The 15,457-nt window shown below is 46.9% G+C and overlaps 1 protein-coding gene across 1 annotated transcript in view; it reads left to right on the top strand.

Moving 5' to 3' along the window:
• GPC1 (glypican 1) overlaps positions 1-15,457 on the top strand; it is a 162,271-nt gene that overhangs the window by 128,685 nt on the left and 18,129 nt on the right. The window contains exon 3 of the mRNA XM_065747940.1: positions 12,940-13,331. Coding sequence (XP_065604012.1) covers positions 12,940-13,331 — 392 coding nt within the window. The remainder of the gene's footprint in view (positions 1-12,939; positions 13,332-15,457) is intronic.

Here is a 15,457-nt window from a genome sequence, read left to right on the forward strand (position 1 = left end):
GGGGAGGCCTGTGGGGTTGTGTGCTCCTGTTCGTGCAGTATATACTCCATGATTTTATATCCAGTGGCATACGGTTATTTAAAGACCTCTGAATTGCTAAGGAAAACGGATTTAATTGAAGTCAAACATAAAAGCACAGGGCGGAACCAAACACCACCACTTTAGAAAGCTATTCAGTGTGTTCAGCTGATCTGGGATTTTATTTTTAACTTTATGATTATGGATTTTTATAGAGTCACATCAACATAATGGGCTTTTCTTTGCGGCAAGAACAGAGCAGAGGAGATCCAAGTGTACAAGATCCAATGTCCTTCATGGACGCAGTGGTAAACATGTTCTCAAAGACAGAAATGTTCAAGTACAAGCCAATTGTGCTCGCTGTCGGGGTGAAAAAGAATACAGTAGCTTGATTATATTTGAGAAGGCAGCTGGTAGAAGACCAAAATCGGTATCATTATTCCCAGTGTCTACTACTGTGGTGATATTTTAGAAAGCCATTCAAACCTCACATAGCACACACACACAGGCAAAAATAAATCTGGCGTTGGTTCAGAGATTCCTATTCTGGGGTATTTGCTTAATACTGGACAGCAAAAGCTCTTCAGACCCATTCAAAGCCACAGCAGGAAAATAAAATCATGGTGGATTGGGGAAGGAAAGTTTTCCAGCTAATTGTCATCCTGCTAATGAGCACCAAATAGTTTTGCTAGTAATAACAATACTTCAGCGTGCTCTGAGCATCAGCCTGAGTAAAGCTTCTAAAGAGCCTATGCAAAAAGGATTAGAAAATGAATGCTTTTTGATCAAAGCAGGTGATATATATGCCGTGGGCTAACAACATTAATTAGACTTGGTTCAAGATTCCAGAAATGCAGCTGAAAGTTAGGTGCCTTCTGCTGGCAGCCTCACCTGCCTCACCCACCATCCAGCCAAGCATCTGCCCACAGGTTAGCCCCATGCAGCACTATGGGGCAGGAAGGAGCTCAGCACCCACCAACTGCAGCAGAGTTGTGCCAGTGGCCACAGGGCTGGCAGTCTGATGGCCTCAGGCCCCTCTGCAGCACAGCTTCTCCTTTGCTGCTCTTAGTGTGCACACAGGAGTGCACGGCTGAATTTTGTTGTTTTGTTTGTATGTCGGTAAGAGTGTAACAGCTCCTGCCCAGCCTTCTGAGTTATTAATTACTGCATAATTAAATAACCATCACCGTCACAAATACCATCTCGTTTAATATTCCTACCAGTTATTTTACTGTAAGGCAGTTCTTTAAGGAAATGGCTTTTGCTCTCATTTATTGAGGACGAGTTGGTGCAGTAGTTCCCAGGGCCGTTTACTATGTAGATCCCTAATAAATAAACTTCTCTTTTTAGCTTCTGGACACACAGGTTCATTCTGTCAATATTTTATGACTAGTTTTTCTGTTTTTATTTTTTATTGTATCGTGCAAGTAGCTCCATGAGTGTTAGGACTAATGAGGTCTGTATTTCGTGCACAATTGCCTTGCACGTCAGAGCAGGTGAAGCACCCAGGGAGGTGTCCCTGCACCGGGGATGTGTGTGCTGGCTGCCTCCCATAGCTGTTCCCCAAGAGGCTGGAAGCTCACTAAGCCATCCACACTCACACAGCACACTGAGAGTTCTCCTCCCAGCTGTTCAGAGACCTGGTGCAGGCTGCAGTGTCACCCAGCTCGCTCCTTCTCTCCATTGGTTACACAATGCCCCAGCTCCAGCCTAGAGGACAGATCTGCATTGCTCCTCCTTGCTCTGCCCATGTGCAGTGTTTTCCATGTGCATGCCCATGCTTCTGTGACACTTCACCTTGTTTGAGAGACGCTGAATACACACTGCGTGCTGTCAGCTACATGGGACTGCACAAAGAAACCTCACAGATGGAAGCAAAGCCTGTGTTAGAAATCAGCTGCAAAGATCTTAAGTGGCTTTGCCCGTTCTGTCAGCACCACAACGAAGCAGTGTTCTCCCACTCCCAGATGCTGATGGAAAAAAGCAAAGTAGGAATGGGCTTCCAAATGACAGGGTTCTCCTTCGTGAGACATATATAATGAAGGGCAGCAAGCTGGTCCCCAGGAGCATAGCATGTTCATGTAATTAATTGGCTAGGAGGCTGAGCACTGTGGATGAGTTACATCTCACCTTGGCTGAGGCCTCCAGGTGTCTTATCTAAGCAACTGCCTGAACTTCCCCTGGAGTCAGTGGAAAGAGGTGTCTGCACTGAGCTGCTTCAGTACTGGAGGAGGAGCAGGGGAGATGGGCGATGTGCAGAGGAATCCCTTTGTTCATTAAGGGAGAGAAAATAACACCTCAAGATCAAGACAGCACTGTTGAGGGCCTCAAAGGCTGAAGGTTTGGTTTTCTTCTCTCTAACTTACTGGTAGTGGCACACAAATGCTGCCCACTCCTCATGGTCCTTATTTCTGCATGAAAGCTCTAAATCAGACTAAATTGTCTTAACTCGTTAGCGAAGAGTTGAGCTGCTTTTCCCTCTTTAAATATGATGGAGCCTTGTAAACAACAAGCAACCAAGCATGCAGGTGAGATAGGAAGCCTGCCGGGTGGGTTGCTGGTGGTGTGCAGCTATTAGATGGTGTAAATAGGGATTTAGGAAAAAGGGATGGTGAGAACGTGACCCATTCAGGGGGGCTGTTCTGCAGGGCCCCTGCAGGCAGCAGCACCCACACCCACACTGCAGTGCTGGAAGGGGATTTTCAGTTCCCTCAAGTCAGGAGTGGTCTTTGATTTGCTTTGTCCAGATCTAAACTGTGCAGAAACGTATTAAGTGGCCCAGTGGAAAACTCAAAGAATATGACCCAAAACTGCCCTATCCAGACACAAATTACTCAGATTAAATTAGTTGGAGAACGTATGTCACTTGGCCACATGAACGTACCAAAAATATATACCTGTTATGTAGTTCTCCTATTAAAAGCAAACCACAACTGAAGAGCTGAGTGGGCCAATGATCTGAACCTGGATGGAGCATCCTAAGGGAATCAAAGACAAATTTGCAAAGAACAAAACTCATCTGGTTTATTTGTCTCAATGCTGACAGCATCCCAGGATAGGTAGGGTAACTGCTGGGTAACCAAGTGGCTGCCGTGGTACACCTTGCCTAGGAGCAAGGACCAGACATGTCTTCTGTGCCTCCTGCTCCACAAAGATTCTGCAGCTCTCTGCCACCTTGTGTGTATTCTTCATTCTGTTCATGTCAGCCGTGCGGGCTTCCCTTTCTCTGATTTGATCATCTTCTGAATGAGGCTTATTCCAGCCTCCAGCATCCACATTTTCTGGCAAGGACGGGGTCCATAGTTTGACATAGGATTTCCTTTTGTCTGTTTTAAATCTGTCAGATCTGAGATTTCTCTGGTTGTCCCCATGGTTCTGTGCTGTGAGGAAAGATGAATGACTGTTGCTCATCGTCACCATCTCCCTCTCTCTTTATTGAGCTTGAGTGCTAAATGCATTAATTTATCTAGCTGTTTAATGAAGATTTCCTCCTAAGTTCATGGGAGAACATTTAAAAGAGGTCATAACTGATTCATTGGTGCAGTGTACTTCAGATAAAACCTGACAGAAAAATAAAGAAGTGGGGGATAAGAAAAGAGTGCTACATTGGGTAAAGTGGAACAAGCACATGCTTTTAAAAAGGTTCAGTTTCTCTTATCCCCCAGACTTGGGCATGAGCCAGAGATGCTTCAAAGGCAGCAGAAACCCAGCAGGAGAATATTGCCAGTGTCTCGGGTATTCAGAGCCTTCCTTTGGTTGTCCTAAATGATTTTTTTTAAATAAGGAGCATGTGTTTTTTAAATAAGGAGCCCTCTCTCTTTTTTCTTCTTAAGCATAACTGCAGTCAGACTGTGAGTAGCATTCCAGTTCTCAGCTAATATGTTCTTTATCAGGCGTTTGATCTCAGTTCTGTGAGCATGATGACAGCCCAGGGTGGAGGCAGATTTTTTAGTCGTTGTATCCAGCTGATGGTCCTGAGAGGCACAGTGCGTCCAAGCAGGTCGTCTTTCAAGGATTTGTAGTAATTGCAAACTCTAGAATGATTTAAGTTTGATTAATATAAACTATAGAAACGTGTTTTATACATACATCGTAAAATTGAATTAGTGGGGCTGGGAGACCACAGGCATTTCTCAGTTTCTTCCAGACTCTTTCCCAAGTTCTGTTTCCTTCAGGTGAGGTGCAGTTGAGGTGTCAGTGCCTGCAGACAGTGTGGAGGAGGCTGGAGGCTGCAGTCCGCCCTGCTCAGGGGAGCACGCTGCCTGGGAGGAAGCACATGCCAAGAGGGAATTGCTTCCTGCTTTGCTGTGGCCCCTAAGTAAGGATTGTGCTGTGCTCATTGTAGCTTCCAGTGCTCACACAAATGACAGTGCAAATGGGACAGTGAAAATGTCACATCTGTCCTGTTCATACAGCGTGCAGGCTGAGGCACAGAAGTGACTGCTGGCTGTGTTATCTGTGGCACAGAAGTGACTGCTGGCCGTGTTATCTGTGGCTCAGAAGTGTCTGCTGGCCGTGTTATCTGCGGCTGACCTTGTGATGGTTGTGCACGTGTGCTCGGTGGATGTGGCTGCACACAGCCATGTGAGCACAGTGCCAGACTGGTTCTGCTCATGCAGCATCCAGCTGAGAGCCGTGCCAGCACTGGAACTAAGACTGAATGGCAGCTTCCTCCAGTGTGTGATTTTTCAAAGGAAATAAATTTTGGGGCAGGCTTTCCATGCTGGTCACAGTCTTGGTGGGGTTTTACTTTAAGATTTATACACAAGCAATAAATCAAATCAGTAGTAATGTAACACATATAGCCCACAGATGAACAGAGGTATGTTTTATGCCCATTTATGCCTATATTGGAAAATATGTTCAGACATAGTTGGAAAAGTCCTATATTCTGAACAGGGTCTTGGACCTTTGTGAATCTCTATGCAGTGCCGTGGAATCAGCAGCACCTCGGGTGCCTGAACTTGTGGTTTGGTCATTTGACTCCTCCAAGGTATGGCCTGGTCCTCTTCATAAGGCTTTTATTTCAGCTATAAGATAACAAGTGATAGTAATGTCATTCAAAAAACGGCCATGCACATTACTGTGCATGTACTCAATGTACTTTCAGACGTCAGGTACACATAGATATTGCATATTTTGGTTTGTCTGTTAGCTCCAGCTGTCTTCTCTCATATTTTCTGATTTCTCCTTTTCATACTGGTTCCATGGGTAAGAAAGTCATAAGGAAATTATTTTTGCAAGGAGCCAGCGGGGTTCCTTTCTGATGGCATGGAAAGGGGGAAATCCAGAGATCACGTACTTCATATAGACTTAGATGAACTCCTGTAGTAATAGCATGGCAACTTTGTCCAACCAGAATGTAATACCCACAGCTGGCAATTTCTGTCCCCCCTGTTCTTTTGGGAAAGCCCATGTGTCAGATACTCAAGGTGTTAGATACTCAAGGACCATGTGTCTTAGATACTCTCTACTGCAAAAATGCATTGACAAGCATAGATCCAATAACTTATTAACACAACAATGACTGGTTTGTCTAGAGTTTCTTTTGAGCAGGGCTTAGAGGCTTCACGTGAAAGAAGGTTTCATAGATGCACAGGGTTGAAATTTGATGTGGAAATCATGGGAGAAATCCAGGACTTGGCTGGTCCATGCTTCCATCTCACGCACACACCACAGCCACTGCAACCTGAGCGTTTCCAGCCATACGTGTGTGTGCTGCAGCCCGCTGCATTTTGAAGCCCACTGGATTTTGCAGGGTGCAGCCAGGAGGCATCACAGCAAATTTCCTAAAATGGAGATTTCAGGCCTACACAATGGAGGAGCATTCCTGGCAGATCTGTGGCTGTCAGCTGTGTTTCCTGTCCTGTGGGCTGTGCAGGTGTTGTGTGGTGCTGGGGATCGCTGTCTGAGCAGATGCTGCAGCTTGCAGTGCTGCTCCCTCTGGGCTGTTGCTCCGCCAGGCAGAAGGGAATGCTGCCCTGTGGGGATGCTGGTCCTGTTCTGCTTTGCTATCATGCCCTGCCTCTTGTACAGGCTTGTTAGTCCCCTTTGTCCACACCCTCACCACAAGTGACTCTTGTCTTTGCAGTGCAGTTGCATGAACCTGAGTTTGGGAAGCCGTAAGATTTGCACAAAGGTATTTCTTACGGGTATGAGGAAGGTGGTTGCTGGATCCATTGGGATCGGCAGTGTCCATGATGTTGTTTCCTCCCTTGGCAGGCCCTGGGGGAAATGGGGCTGGGCAGGCTGTGCTGGTGGCACCCAAGCATGTTGTTGCTGTCACTGCGGGCACTTTCCTCGGGCCCCAGTGTGGTGCACTCACTGGCAGGATGAGCAGAGCCCCTGCCTGCTGCTGGCCTCCAGTGACTGCCACCTCTTCCTCCAGGAGCCTCCTAGCTACTGGGCTCTTTGCACTCCTTCTGTGCTGGGACCCGTGTCTGCCTGGCCACAGGTACACACACACTGTCTCAGCAAGCTTCAGCAACAGAGGAGGGAGAAAATGTGGAATTAAAACTGGTGCAGCTAATTACATCTCTTTGACTGCCATTCTCAACAGTGCCAAATGGGCACGAGGAATGCATTATGAAGTGTGGAAGTGTTATCCAAGTGCTGGCAGAAAGACAGCACTTTCTCTTTGAAGTAACTGGAGGTGCTTATTGTGCTGTCACTAGGAGAGCCATGTTCCAAAATGAATTTTCATGCCACAGCATTTTATTATTTTTTGTAAAGTTCCTTTGTTTTCCTAAAAAGCTCATTTATTCCCCAACAGAAGAAACCAGCTGTCTGCTGAGTATGCCAGTCTAAGACCAGTTTAGGTCTTAGCCCTTACCCAAAGCCAGGAATCTATCCTGTGTAATGCTTTTCACCATATGATGTCTGTTCTATCAAATACTTTCATCTTAGGGGGCTTCAAAGGCATTTACATTTGTGCCTGAATAGTTCATTAAGCTGCAGAAGATGGAAATTAGTAGAGGAGCTAAGAAGTGAAGACCTAGCTAGAGGGGAGACAGCAAGATTTGTTGAAAGAGGAGCTGTTGTGCTGGAGTGAGATCCTAGTAATGGTCATCAGAGACAGCTCCAGCAAAGACTGGAACAAATGATGAGAAATGTGCTCATGAGTTTCCCTGATGAAATGGTTCTGGAAACAGGTGTCACTGGAAAAGAGGGCAGTGCACAGACATAAAGGCTAAAATAGCAGAAATCGAATGATATTCAGTATTCCTGTGCAGGTGTAAAGCTGAGGGCTAATTGGTTGGAAACAGCAAAGGAGCGGGTTGGGTACATACCGGTCGGTGCAGGAACCTGTGAAATGCTAATGTGATGTGCTCCTAAAACATCTAAGAACCTTTTTTGCAGTATTCACAGTGCTATTTCTGGTGGAGAAAAGGAGATGTTCTTTGTAGTTCTGATAACTCACATCTGGGGAAAGTTAATGCCACCCAGCAGAGGTGACAAGAACAGCCAGGGGAGTGCAGAGTGTGGAGAGCAGGAGGAACCATTGCCTGTGTGGAGACACAGCAGTGCTGCTGCAGAAGGACCAGATTTGGGGTAGGAGCATCTCAGAACTCAGGGTAACAAAACCCGGTATTGAAACTAGAGGCACACATTGGCAAAGATCAAGGTGGTAATAAAAAAGAATAAATGTAGGCCAGAAGTTAAGAAAAGGAGTCCACACCTCAGAGGAGACATTCTGGCCCAGCCTTCAATAGGTAGTCCGTACTCTTCATCCTCACTGAGCAGGCTTAGGAGAGCACTAAGTAGCATGGCAGCTCACTGACCCACAGCATCTTTGCAGTCCTGTGTTCCTGCTGTCCTTAGGCTCCCCCAGGTATCTTCCCCTTAAATGTGAAGAGGCTCTTTGGAGAGAATCCTGAGTTAGCATTTGTATTACCTACAAGTATCACAATTCGTGCATTCTGGAGCACTTGTTTATTCTGTTAATCCTCTGGTTTGCAGATAGAAGCCAATTTTACCTCCATTTGTTTGGGCTTTTTGTGGTCTTGATTTGTTATTATGCCTCTTAGGTCTCAGCCACCAAACAGGAGGGGACATCGTAGGGGAGAGTGATGCAGGCAGGGACTGCGTTTTCAGGAGTGGCTGGGGTCTGGGAAAATGCAGCACAAGAGGAGCTGCTTCACAGGGGTGTGAGGCAGCGAGGGTAACCCCAATGGTAATGCAATTGGGGTTGCTGTGTGCTGGTTATCCACACACAGACCCTGAGCCCCTTGGCCTCCCCATCATTTCCTCATTTGACAGCACCCAGCTAAAGTACAAGCCAGAGCCTGTCAGTGCTGGTGTACCAGTATCAGCTGCTTGGGTAGTACTTCAATTAATAATGAGTAATAACAATGTTATGAATAAAAGATTACCATCCTAGCTGAAATGAATAAAACAGATATGAATGCATTAGATTTGGATTTTAATGGCTTAAATCTGTTGCTAAATTATTCTCTTCTAATATTAGTTTGATTTCAAGGGCAGCATTAAAACTAACTGGAAAAGTAAATTGGCATTGGGATGCGCAGCAGTATATGAAATGGGAGCTCAGCCCAAGAAAATAGCACGGCCAGTTCAAAGCAGTAGGTCTGCTCTAGTAAGCGTCTCCAGGATTTTTCCTTCCCCTTGCTTTTGCTGGTGTATAAAACATCCCAGAGTTGGCTTATTTTCTTTTTTCTTAGCACAGTCATTTTGAAACAAACATGATAGCAGTGTTACTGGCAAGCACATTTCCCTGGACCACCCTTCACTGGCCCCTGTGAAAGCCTCCACACTCGTGTATTTGCTCAAACATGAGAATTGGATGCATCTTCCTCCTCTGACTGCAAGCTAGCTTGCCATGCAAAAGTGTTGAACTAGAAGAGTTTTCATCTTGCTTTGCTGTGCCAAAGCTGCTTTAGTATCGGCATGAAGCTAGTGTTTCTGCTGCCATACAGCACTGCTGTGCCACATGTTTCCAGTGTATGTTGCTGGGGGCTCTCGCAGGAACTACTCAAGGCTTTTCAAAATCATAATCAAAATTGAACCTTGCAGTCCTGGAGCAGTTTGCTCTTGTCTTGAGGAAGGAGGAAACGGGAGAGCGGGAGGCAGGGCAGAGCACTGGGTGCTGCTCCTGCTGCTGCAAGGGGAGGCGAAGGAGTGGAGGTGATCCCAGTTACCCAGTGCTAAAGCTGCCTTCAGGAAGGGCTTCTCCTTGAAAACTGGCATAATGTCATCATCTCATCATCTGAGCAATGTATTTTCCACCCTCGTCTCTTCTAATCTGAATGTACTCTTTCCACTTGTGCAGAAGAGCTTTTGTTCTTCAATTTTCTGCTTAAGGCTTTAACAATACTCAGATTGAAATTAATTCAGTCACCTCTGTCCAATTTTCTTATTTTTTTTCTGGTCTGACTTTTAAAATGTTGTGTGTTTTGAAGAAAGCCAGATGTGTTGCATGCCTGAAGAGCATTTGGATGCTCTTCATGGCCTCTTCATTTCCCCGTACATTCATTCCCACTCCATCATCACATCAGTTGAAGAAACCCCAGTGTGCTCCAGTTGTAGAGTGATCAAATGGTATCAGAGAGCTTGGAAAAAGCCCTTTGTGCTGGGGAGGGGAGCTCAAAACTCGCCATCTCCATAGAGGGAATGGCTAGGCCCTGCTTCACCCTTCACAGCTTCCTAGTTTGAATGCAAAGTTGTGAAAATGTGGAAACTGTGAAAGTGTGGCAGAAGCTAGGAAAATTTGCTTTGTTTCCAGCATGGATCTAGAAAATCTATCCCCACTTCCTTGTGTTGCCGAGAAGAACCGGGTGCATCATGCCCTGAGCAGCCGGCTCTGTGCTCTGTGGTTACCCTGCTGGCTGTGGGCCGTTCCCAATGAGAGCAGCAGTGATGCAGGGAAGCTGCAAGCTGCAGGGCATGCAGCCATCACAGCATGAGCATTGCTGTTGCTGGCCAGGAGGATGTGGTGGAGGTGGCAGAACTTGTGGCCTTGGGACTGTGGGGATATGGTGAGGACGTGTCCTGGAGGGAGCCCTGGGTATGTCCATGTGCCTGTGCCCTGCTTGTGCTGCTCACCACATGGTCCATTAGGAGCCAGAACAGGCCCAGAGTGGTGGACCCAGTGAGAATAAAGGAGCACAGATGAGCTCATAGGGCTACCTTTCACCTTCTCTACAAATGCTGATTACGAGAGCTCCCCAGCTCAGGGTGCAGGCGGTGGGCTGTCACCTGGGCTGAACCATCCCTCCTACCCAGGGTCAGTAAGGATGAGTGCCGAGGTGTGCTCCATCAGCTTGAGCAGCCTTGAGGCCCCACACAGCCTTCCTCTGTGCCACGCAGCTAACGACACAAAGCAGGAGCACTGAGCAGGCAGTGCTGTGCAGGCTGGGCTCGTGCCCAGGTGTGGGGCAGGCAGCAGGAGCTCTGTGCAGCCCTCTTGGCACAGCCCTCTTATGAGTGCCTGCCAGTGCTGCCAGGAGTGCGTCCCAACTCCCTGCCAGATCCGCTGTTCATCACAAGCACATTTAGGTTTAATTGCTAATTAATTTTCCCTAGATAATGTAGATATATTTTTTCTCACTGTGTGAAATCTAGGAGAGCTTTCTGAGAACCAGCCACAAGTGAATTGATTGTAATTGGTGTTCTCTCACTTAGGTGAGAAGTAACAGTTCATCAACTCTTAATTAGGTAGGATTTTTTGAGAGCAATTTCTCATTTTTTGATAGAAAGGTATACATCTTGTTTCTGCTGTTTCCATATAAAAGAAAAAGTCATTTTGCCTTAAATAGACAAATGAGGCTGTTGGTTTTGCTGGTGTTTTCTTCCTCGTGATGGTGAGTGACAAGAGATGATTTTTAAACAGAAAGATGAGCAAACAAATGCAAATCAGTCCCCCGGGAGAATGGGGGATCCCCGTGTGACTGCCAGGAGATGTGCACTGCCACCCAGGTAAGACTGAACGAGAACGCATTTCTTCACAAACTAAATCTGAAAACCAGTTTTTATTCGACATTTCAATTTAGATAACACATTTTTGGGTTTTTTTTGTGATAAGACATAGTTGGCTTACAAACCATCAAAAACACTTAAAGGAAGATGTGAACTGTTAAGCAGAACGTGATGGTGGCTGCAGGAGCCAGGCTACTCATCCACAGAAGCAGTTTGCATTAGCAGCCGTGGGGCAGCTGCAGGTGTTCTTGTTTGTTCCCTCCTCTCATTGGGTTCTGGCTTCATTCACATCTGAGAAACAGAGGAGAAAGTAGTAGTGTAGGAAAGGCTGTCCTGGGAATCAGGCAGGTAGAAATGAGCCTTTATTGGCTATACAATTTCAGAGCTGTTTAATGGTAGTCAGTGGCATTCCCTCAAAAAATACTTTGTTTAAAAAGTTTTCTATCTGCACTATGCATTTTTAGAAGCTTTTCTTTCTTTTCTTCTGTGCCTTGGCACAGTGAACTTCATTTATATACCTTAAGAGCATGCTGTTTGATTGTTAGTGCATTTTAATTGAATAATGGTTTCCCTCCAACTAGAGCTTATCATACATCACAAAAAAAAAAAAGATTTAAAGAATAGAATAATAAGGTTTGCTTCAAAAAGGCCCTAAAAAGTAATTGAAGTGAAAATAATCATTCAAATCATTTTTTTTCCTCTTGGCTGACTTGAGTGATGATTGAAGTTGCTGATGTCAATCAGTAAATTAAATCAGGCCAGTGCTGCTATGAGTTCCCCACGGTGCAGCCTGAAGGGAGCCATCATGAGGGGAATGGGAGCACCCCCAGGTGCTGGGGGAAGAGCACAGTGTGTCACCTGGCCCCACTGCAGTCACACCTCTGTCACATGTGTGCACACTGAGCCCAGGCTGTGGAACCATATCACTGTGTGTACCTATATAAGAGCGTGATGCAAATTGGCAAGTGGGATGAGAACCTCAAGCACAGCACTGCTGGCCTCGCTCCAAAACCACCTGGGTGCATCCAGCTCGTGCTTCAGGATGGGTGCCTCCTGCAGCACTGGCTGACAGCTCTGGCAAGTTAACGGGGTAGGGAAGCAGTGCCAGCTGATGCATTCTGAAGGGAAAACTTGGAAGTAACAGCATTGCACGTTCCCTTCGCTCCTCGGCTATATGAGCAATTCCTCAGATGAGTGACACCTAAGTTTCTAAGTTTTCTTCACTGAGCAGCTGGAGTTTTGTGTGCTAGCCTGAAAATTCCTGGTGTGACGAGCAGGTTCCTGAAGCCTCCTGCAAGGCAGTGGGAGTTCATGCAGTTCATTGCTTCTCAGTGTGGCACCTCTGTGGCTGCTCCTGCTTAACACTAGCACCATTCTTCTCTGGGTTTTATGCTGTTGTCTTGCACCTCTTTCATCAGCACAGATTCAAGCTCAGGAGTTGCTTGCTCACCTGCTGTGTGCCAGAGTTGTGCCCCTGGCTGTTCCCTGCTACCTTATGCATGTGTCTGTGCCCTGGGGTGCAGAAGAAAAGCGTTTAGCATCTGCCATGCTACCAAATCTATGTCAGAATGACTTTCATGGCAGTTTACAGATGTGGCTCACCAAGGTTAGCCAGGCAGAAGGCTGCAGAACGGCACAGATGATGACAGTGCACAGCTGCTGTAAGATTTCCGCAGGCTGCGCTGAGCATGCCTAACACAAAGCCCCTGGTTGTGAGCTTTGGCTGGTGTGGTGCCTGCCTTCAGCTGCCAGTATCCTCAGTCGTGGCCACTGGAGACATGGATGGGACCAGGCCGTGGTGCTCTGGGGCTGCACTGGCGTTTCTCCTTTACTCTTCTCATCTGAGGCTAGAGGCTGAGCAGGTGGGAAGGCCAGCTGGAGGAAAACCTTTACAGCCAGCTAATGTCAGGGCAGTTGTGCTGCTGGACTGCATGGCCCGCTAGGCTCCTCTTTGACCAACTGACCTCTTCTTTCCTCTCTCTTCAGATTATTTCCAGGATTTGTTGAACAAGTCAGAAAAAGCCCTTTATGATTCTTTTCCAAGCCTGTACGGGGAATTGTACACTCAGAACATGAAGGTCTTCAAGGACTTGTACAGTGAGCTGCGCCGCTATTACAGGGGCTCCAACATCAACTTGGAAGAGGCCCTCAATGAATTCTGGACACGCCTGCTGGAGCGACTCTTCAAGCTGATGAATGCCCAGTACCACATCACTGACGAGTACCTGGACTGCATGGTGAAACACGCAGAGCAGCACAAGCCCTTCGGGGAAGTTCCCAGGGACCTGAAGGTTAAGGCAACACGAGCCTTCATCGTGGCACGTTCCTACGCACAGGGCTTCCTCGTGGGAAGCGACGTGGTCAAAAAGGTTTCTCAGGTATGTGGGGGTTCTCCCTTCTCCTCCAACCCCCAGTTGGCCAGAGCCTGTCAACTACTTTGGGTCAGGAGGATTTATTTGCTCTTAAGTTTTCATGACAAAGCAGGTAGGTATTTTTAAGTTTTGTAAAACGGACTGCTTGAGAGTAGCCCATCAGTAGAAGGGAGCAGCAAGCATGGACCTCTGCAAGCTTTGGGAGTGCCTGCAAGAGTAGCAAGGCATTATTCACCACAAATCAGACCTTAACTCAATTCAACCTGTGCAGCAGGGTGTCGAGGAGATGTCCATCACCCAGGCTGCAAAGCTCTTTTGTTGCTTGTCCGGACTCCTCACATTTCTCTGGCAGGGAAATGACATGCCTCTAAATTACGCTGCCTTAGTTTCTCCTTGATGGAGAGTGGTTTGCCAGGAGTGCAGAGAGATGCGTTTTGGTGGCTGCTGGCAGGATTCCTGCATCTGTTTCTGTAGCTGTGTGCATTTCTACCACTTCTGTGTACAGGGAGGTGAGTTTGAAAAGTGCATTGGGATCTTCAGGGATGAAGGGCGCTATGTAAACATAAATTAGTGTGGCTGAATCCAGGGTTTCGGGAGAAAGGAAATTGTCTGTATTCTTTACTGCAGAAGCCTTTCAGACTGAGGAGGTGGTGAAACAAGATACTCGGGCATTTCACACAGGTAGAAAAGGGAAAATCCACACTAAAATATGGCTTGCTCACTGCATGTGGAGATAGCTATCAGCAGGCATGAAAATCAGGGAGTGATTAAACTGAATGCAAAATACAGAATCGCAGTTAATTTCCTTGAAAAGTAATGTGTAGCAGAGGATGGTACTATCTGAGACAGCAAATCCAGACTTTGATCTCAGGAGGAAACATTAACGTGGTAACAGTGACAAATGCCTTAATTTATCAGTGTGGGGCCATAAAACCGTTCCGCTACCCAAAAGCCTTTGTATGTCTCATTAACATCACACTCTTCTGGCACTTAAGACAGATAAAAGAAGAGAACGGTGTATTTTCAGGTAGATCAAAATGAAACAGTTTTCATCAATCCTTCGACTGGCAGAGAGCATGCCAGCATGCTATGATTCTGCCTTGTGCCAAGTGTGGTGGGTGAAGCAGACTGGGGGGTCAGCTGCAGTCCTGGTGTCAGAGGGAGAGGACCTGAGACACTGATGTGCAGTTTTCCTTCTCTGATACTGTGATTCACACGGGCTTCCTCCCGTGGGATTTCAGTTCTGGTACCCCTTTCCTGAACGCTCTTACTCTTGGTTTCTTATCACACAGCTCTTGAGGAGAAGTAACCTGTTACTGGACTTGGAGCAGAGGGCAGGTACTCCTCTGCCTCCCCACCTTCCGAGGCATCCATCCCACCTCATTCCCCCATGCTCCTCTCCCCAGGGCTCTCAGTTAACCTGGCATGCTGCTGTTGTCACACAGCCTGCAGGAGCTGAGTCAGAAAAGCTCAGCCAGCCCACAGTGAGAGCTCATTTTGAATCAAAGGCCAAAACCAGCCCATTTTCCCCCCATCTTCATGAGTGGGTCTGCTTAAAGCAAAGAGTATGAGAATGCTGGATGTATTTTGTGGATGCCCTGGTAGTCCTCAACCATACCTAAAATAAAAGGTGTGGTTTATCCAGTTACATCTGGTGCTACATGGAGTGAAGTGCTGTCACTGACGTGCTGGTGACTGCGCACTATGCAGAGCATTACAGAGACTGTGGTCAGGAGCAGGAGAAGCCAAGCATTGTCTTCTGAGGGACTTTCAGCAAAAGCCTTTGTCAGTGAGCAGGTATAGTGTGTCCTGCTGACAAGTTCCAGCTTCTACCCCAGAGCTGTTTGTCTCATTCCCCTCTTGACAGCCCCTACCCAGCCAGCAGCAGTTCTCTGCACACTAAAAGGAAGGGCTGTCCCAGCCCACAGCCCATGACTACAGCCACAGAGCTTCCTCCTCAGTGTGGACAGGGTCCACAACTGCAGCTTTGGGGCTATTCGCTTCTCATCTTGCTCTATATTTATAACAGTAGGATAAAGCCTGCAAGATGTTAATAGAGACCAGGATTGGACTTTCCTGGCAGCTGATAGAGTTATCCAAAAGTAATTCTTGGAGCTGAAGTTGCACACAGA

This window comes from Cyrtonyx montezumae, unplaced genomic scaffold (assembly GCF_038088225.1).
Source record: "Cyrtonyx montezumae isolate F1298 unplaced genomic scaffold, pur_monq_1.0 scaffold_5, whole genome shotgun sequence".
NCBI classification, from domain to species: Eukaryota; Metazoa; Chordata; class Aves; order Galliformes; family Odontophoridae; genus Cyrtonyx; species Cyrtonyx montezumae.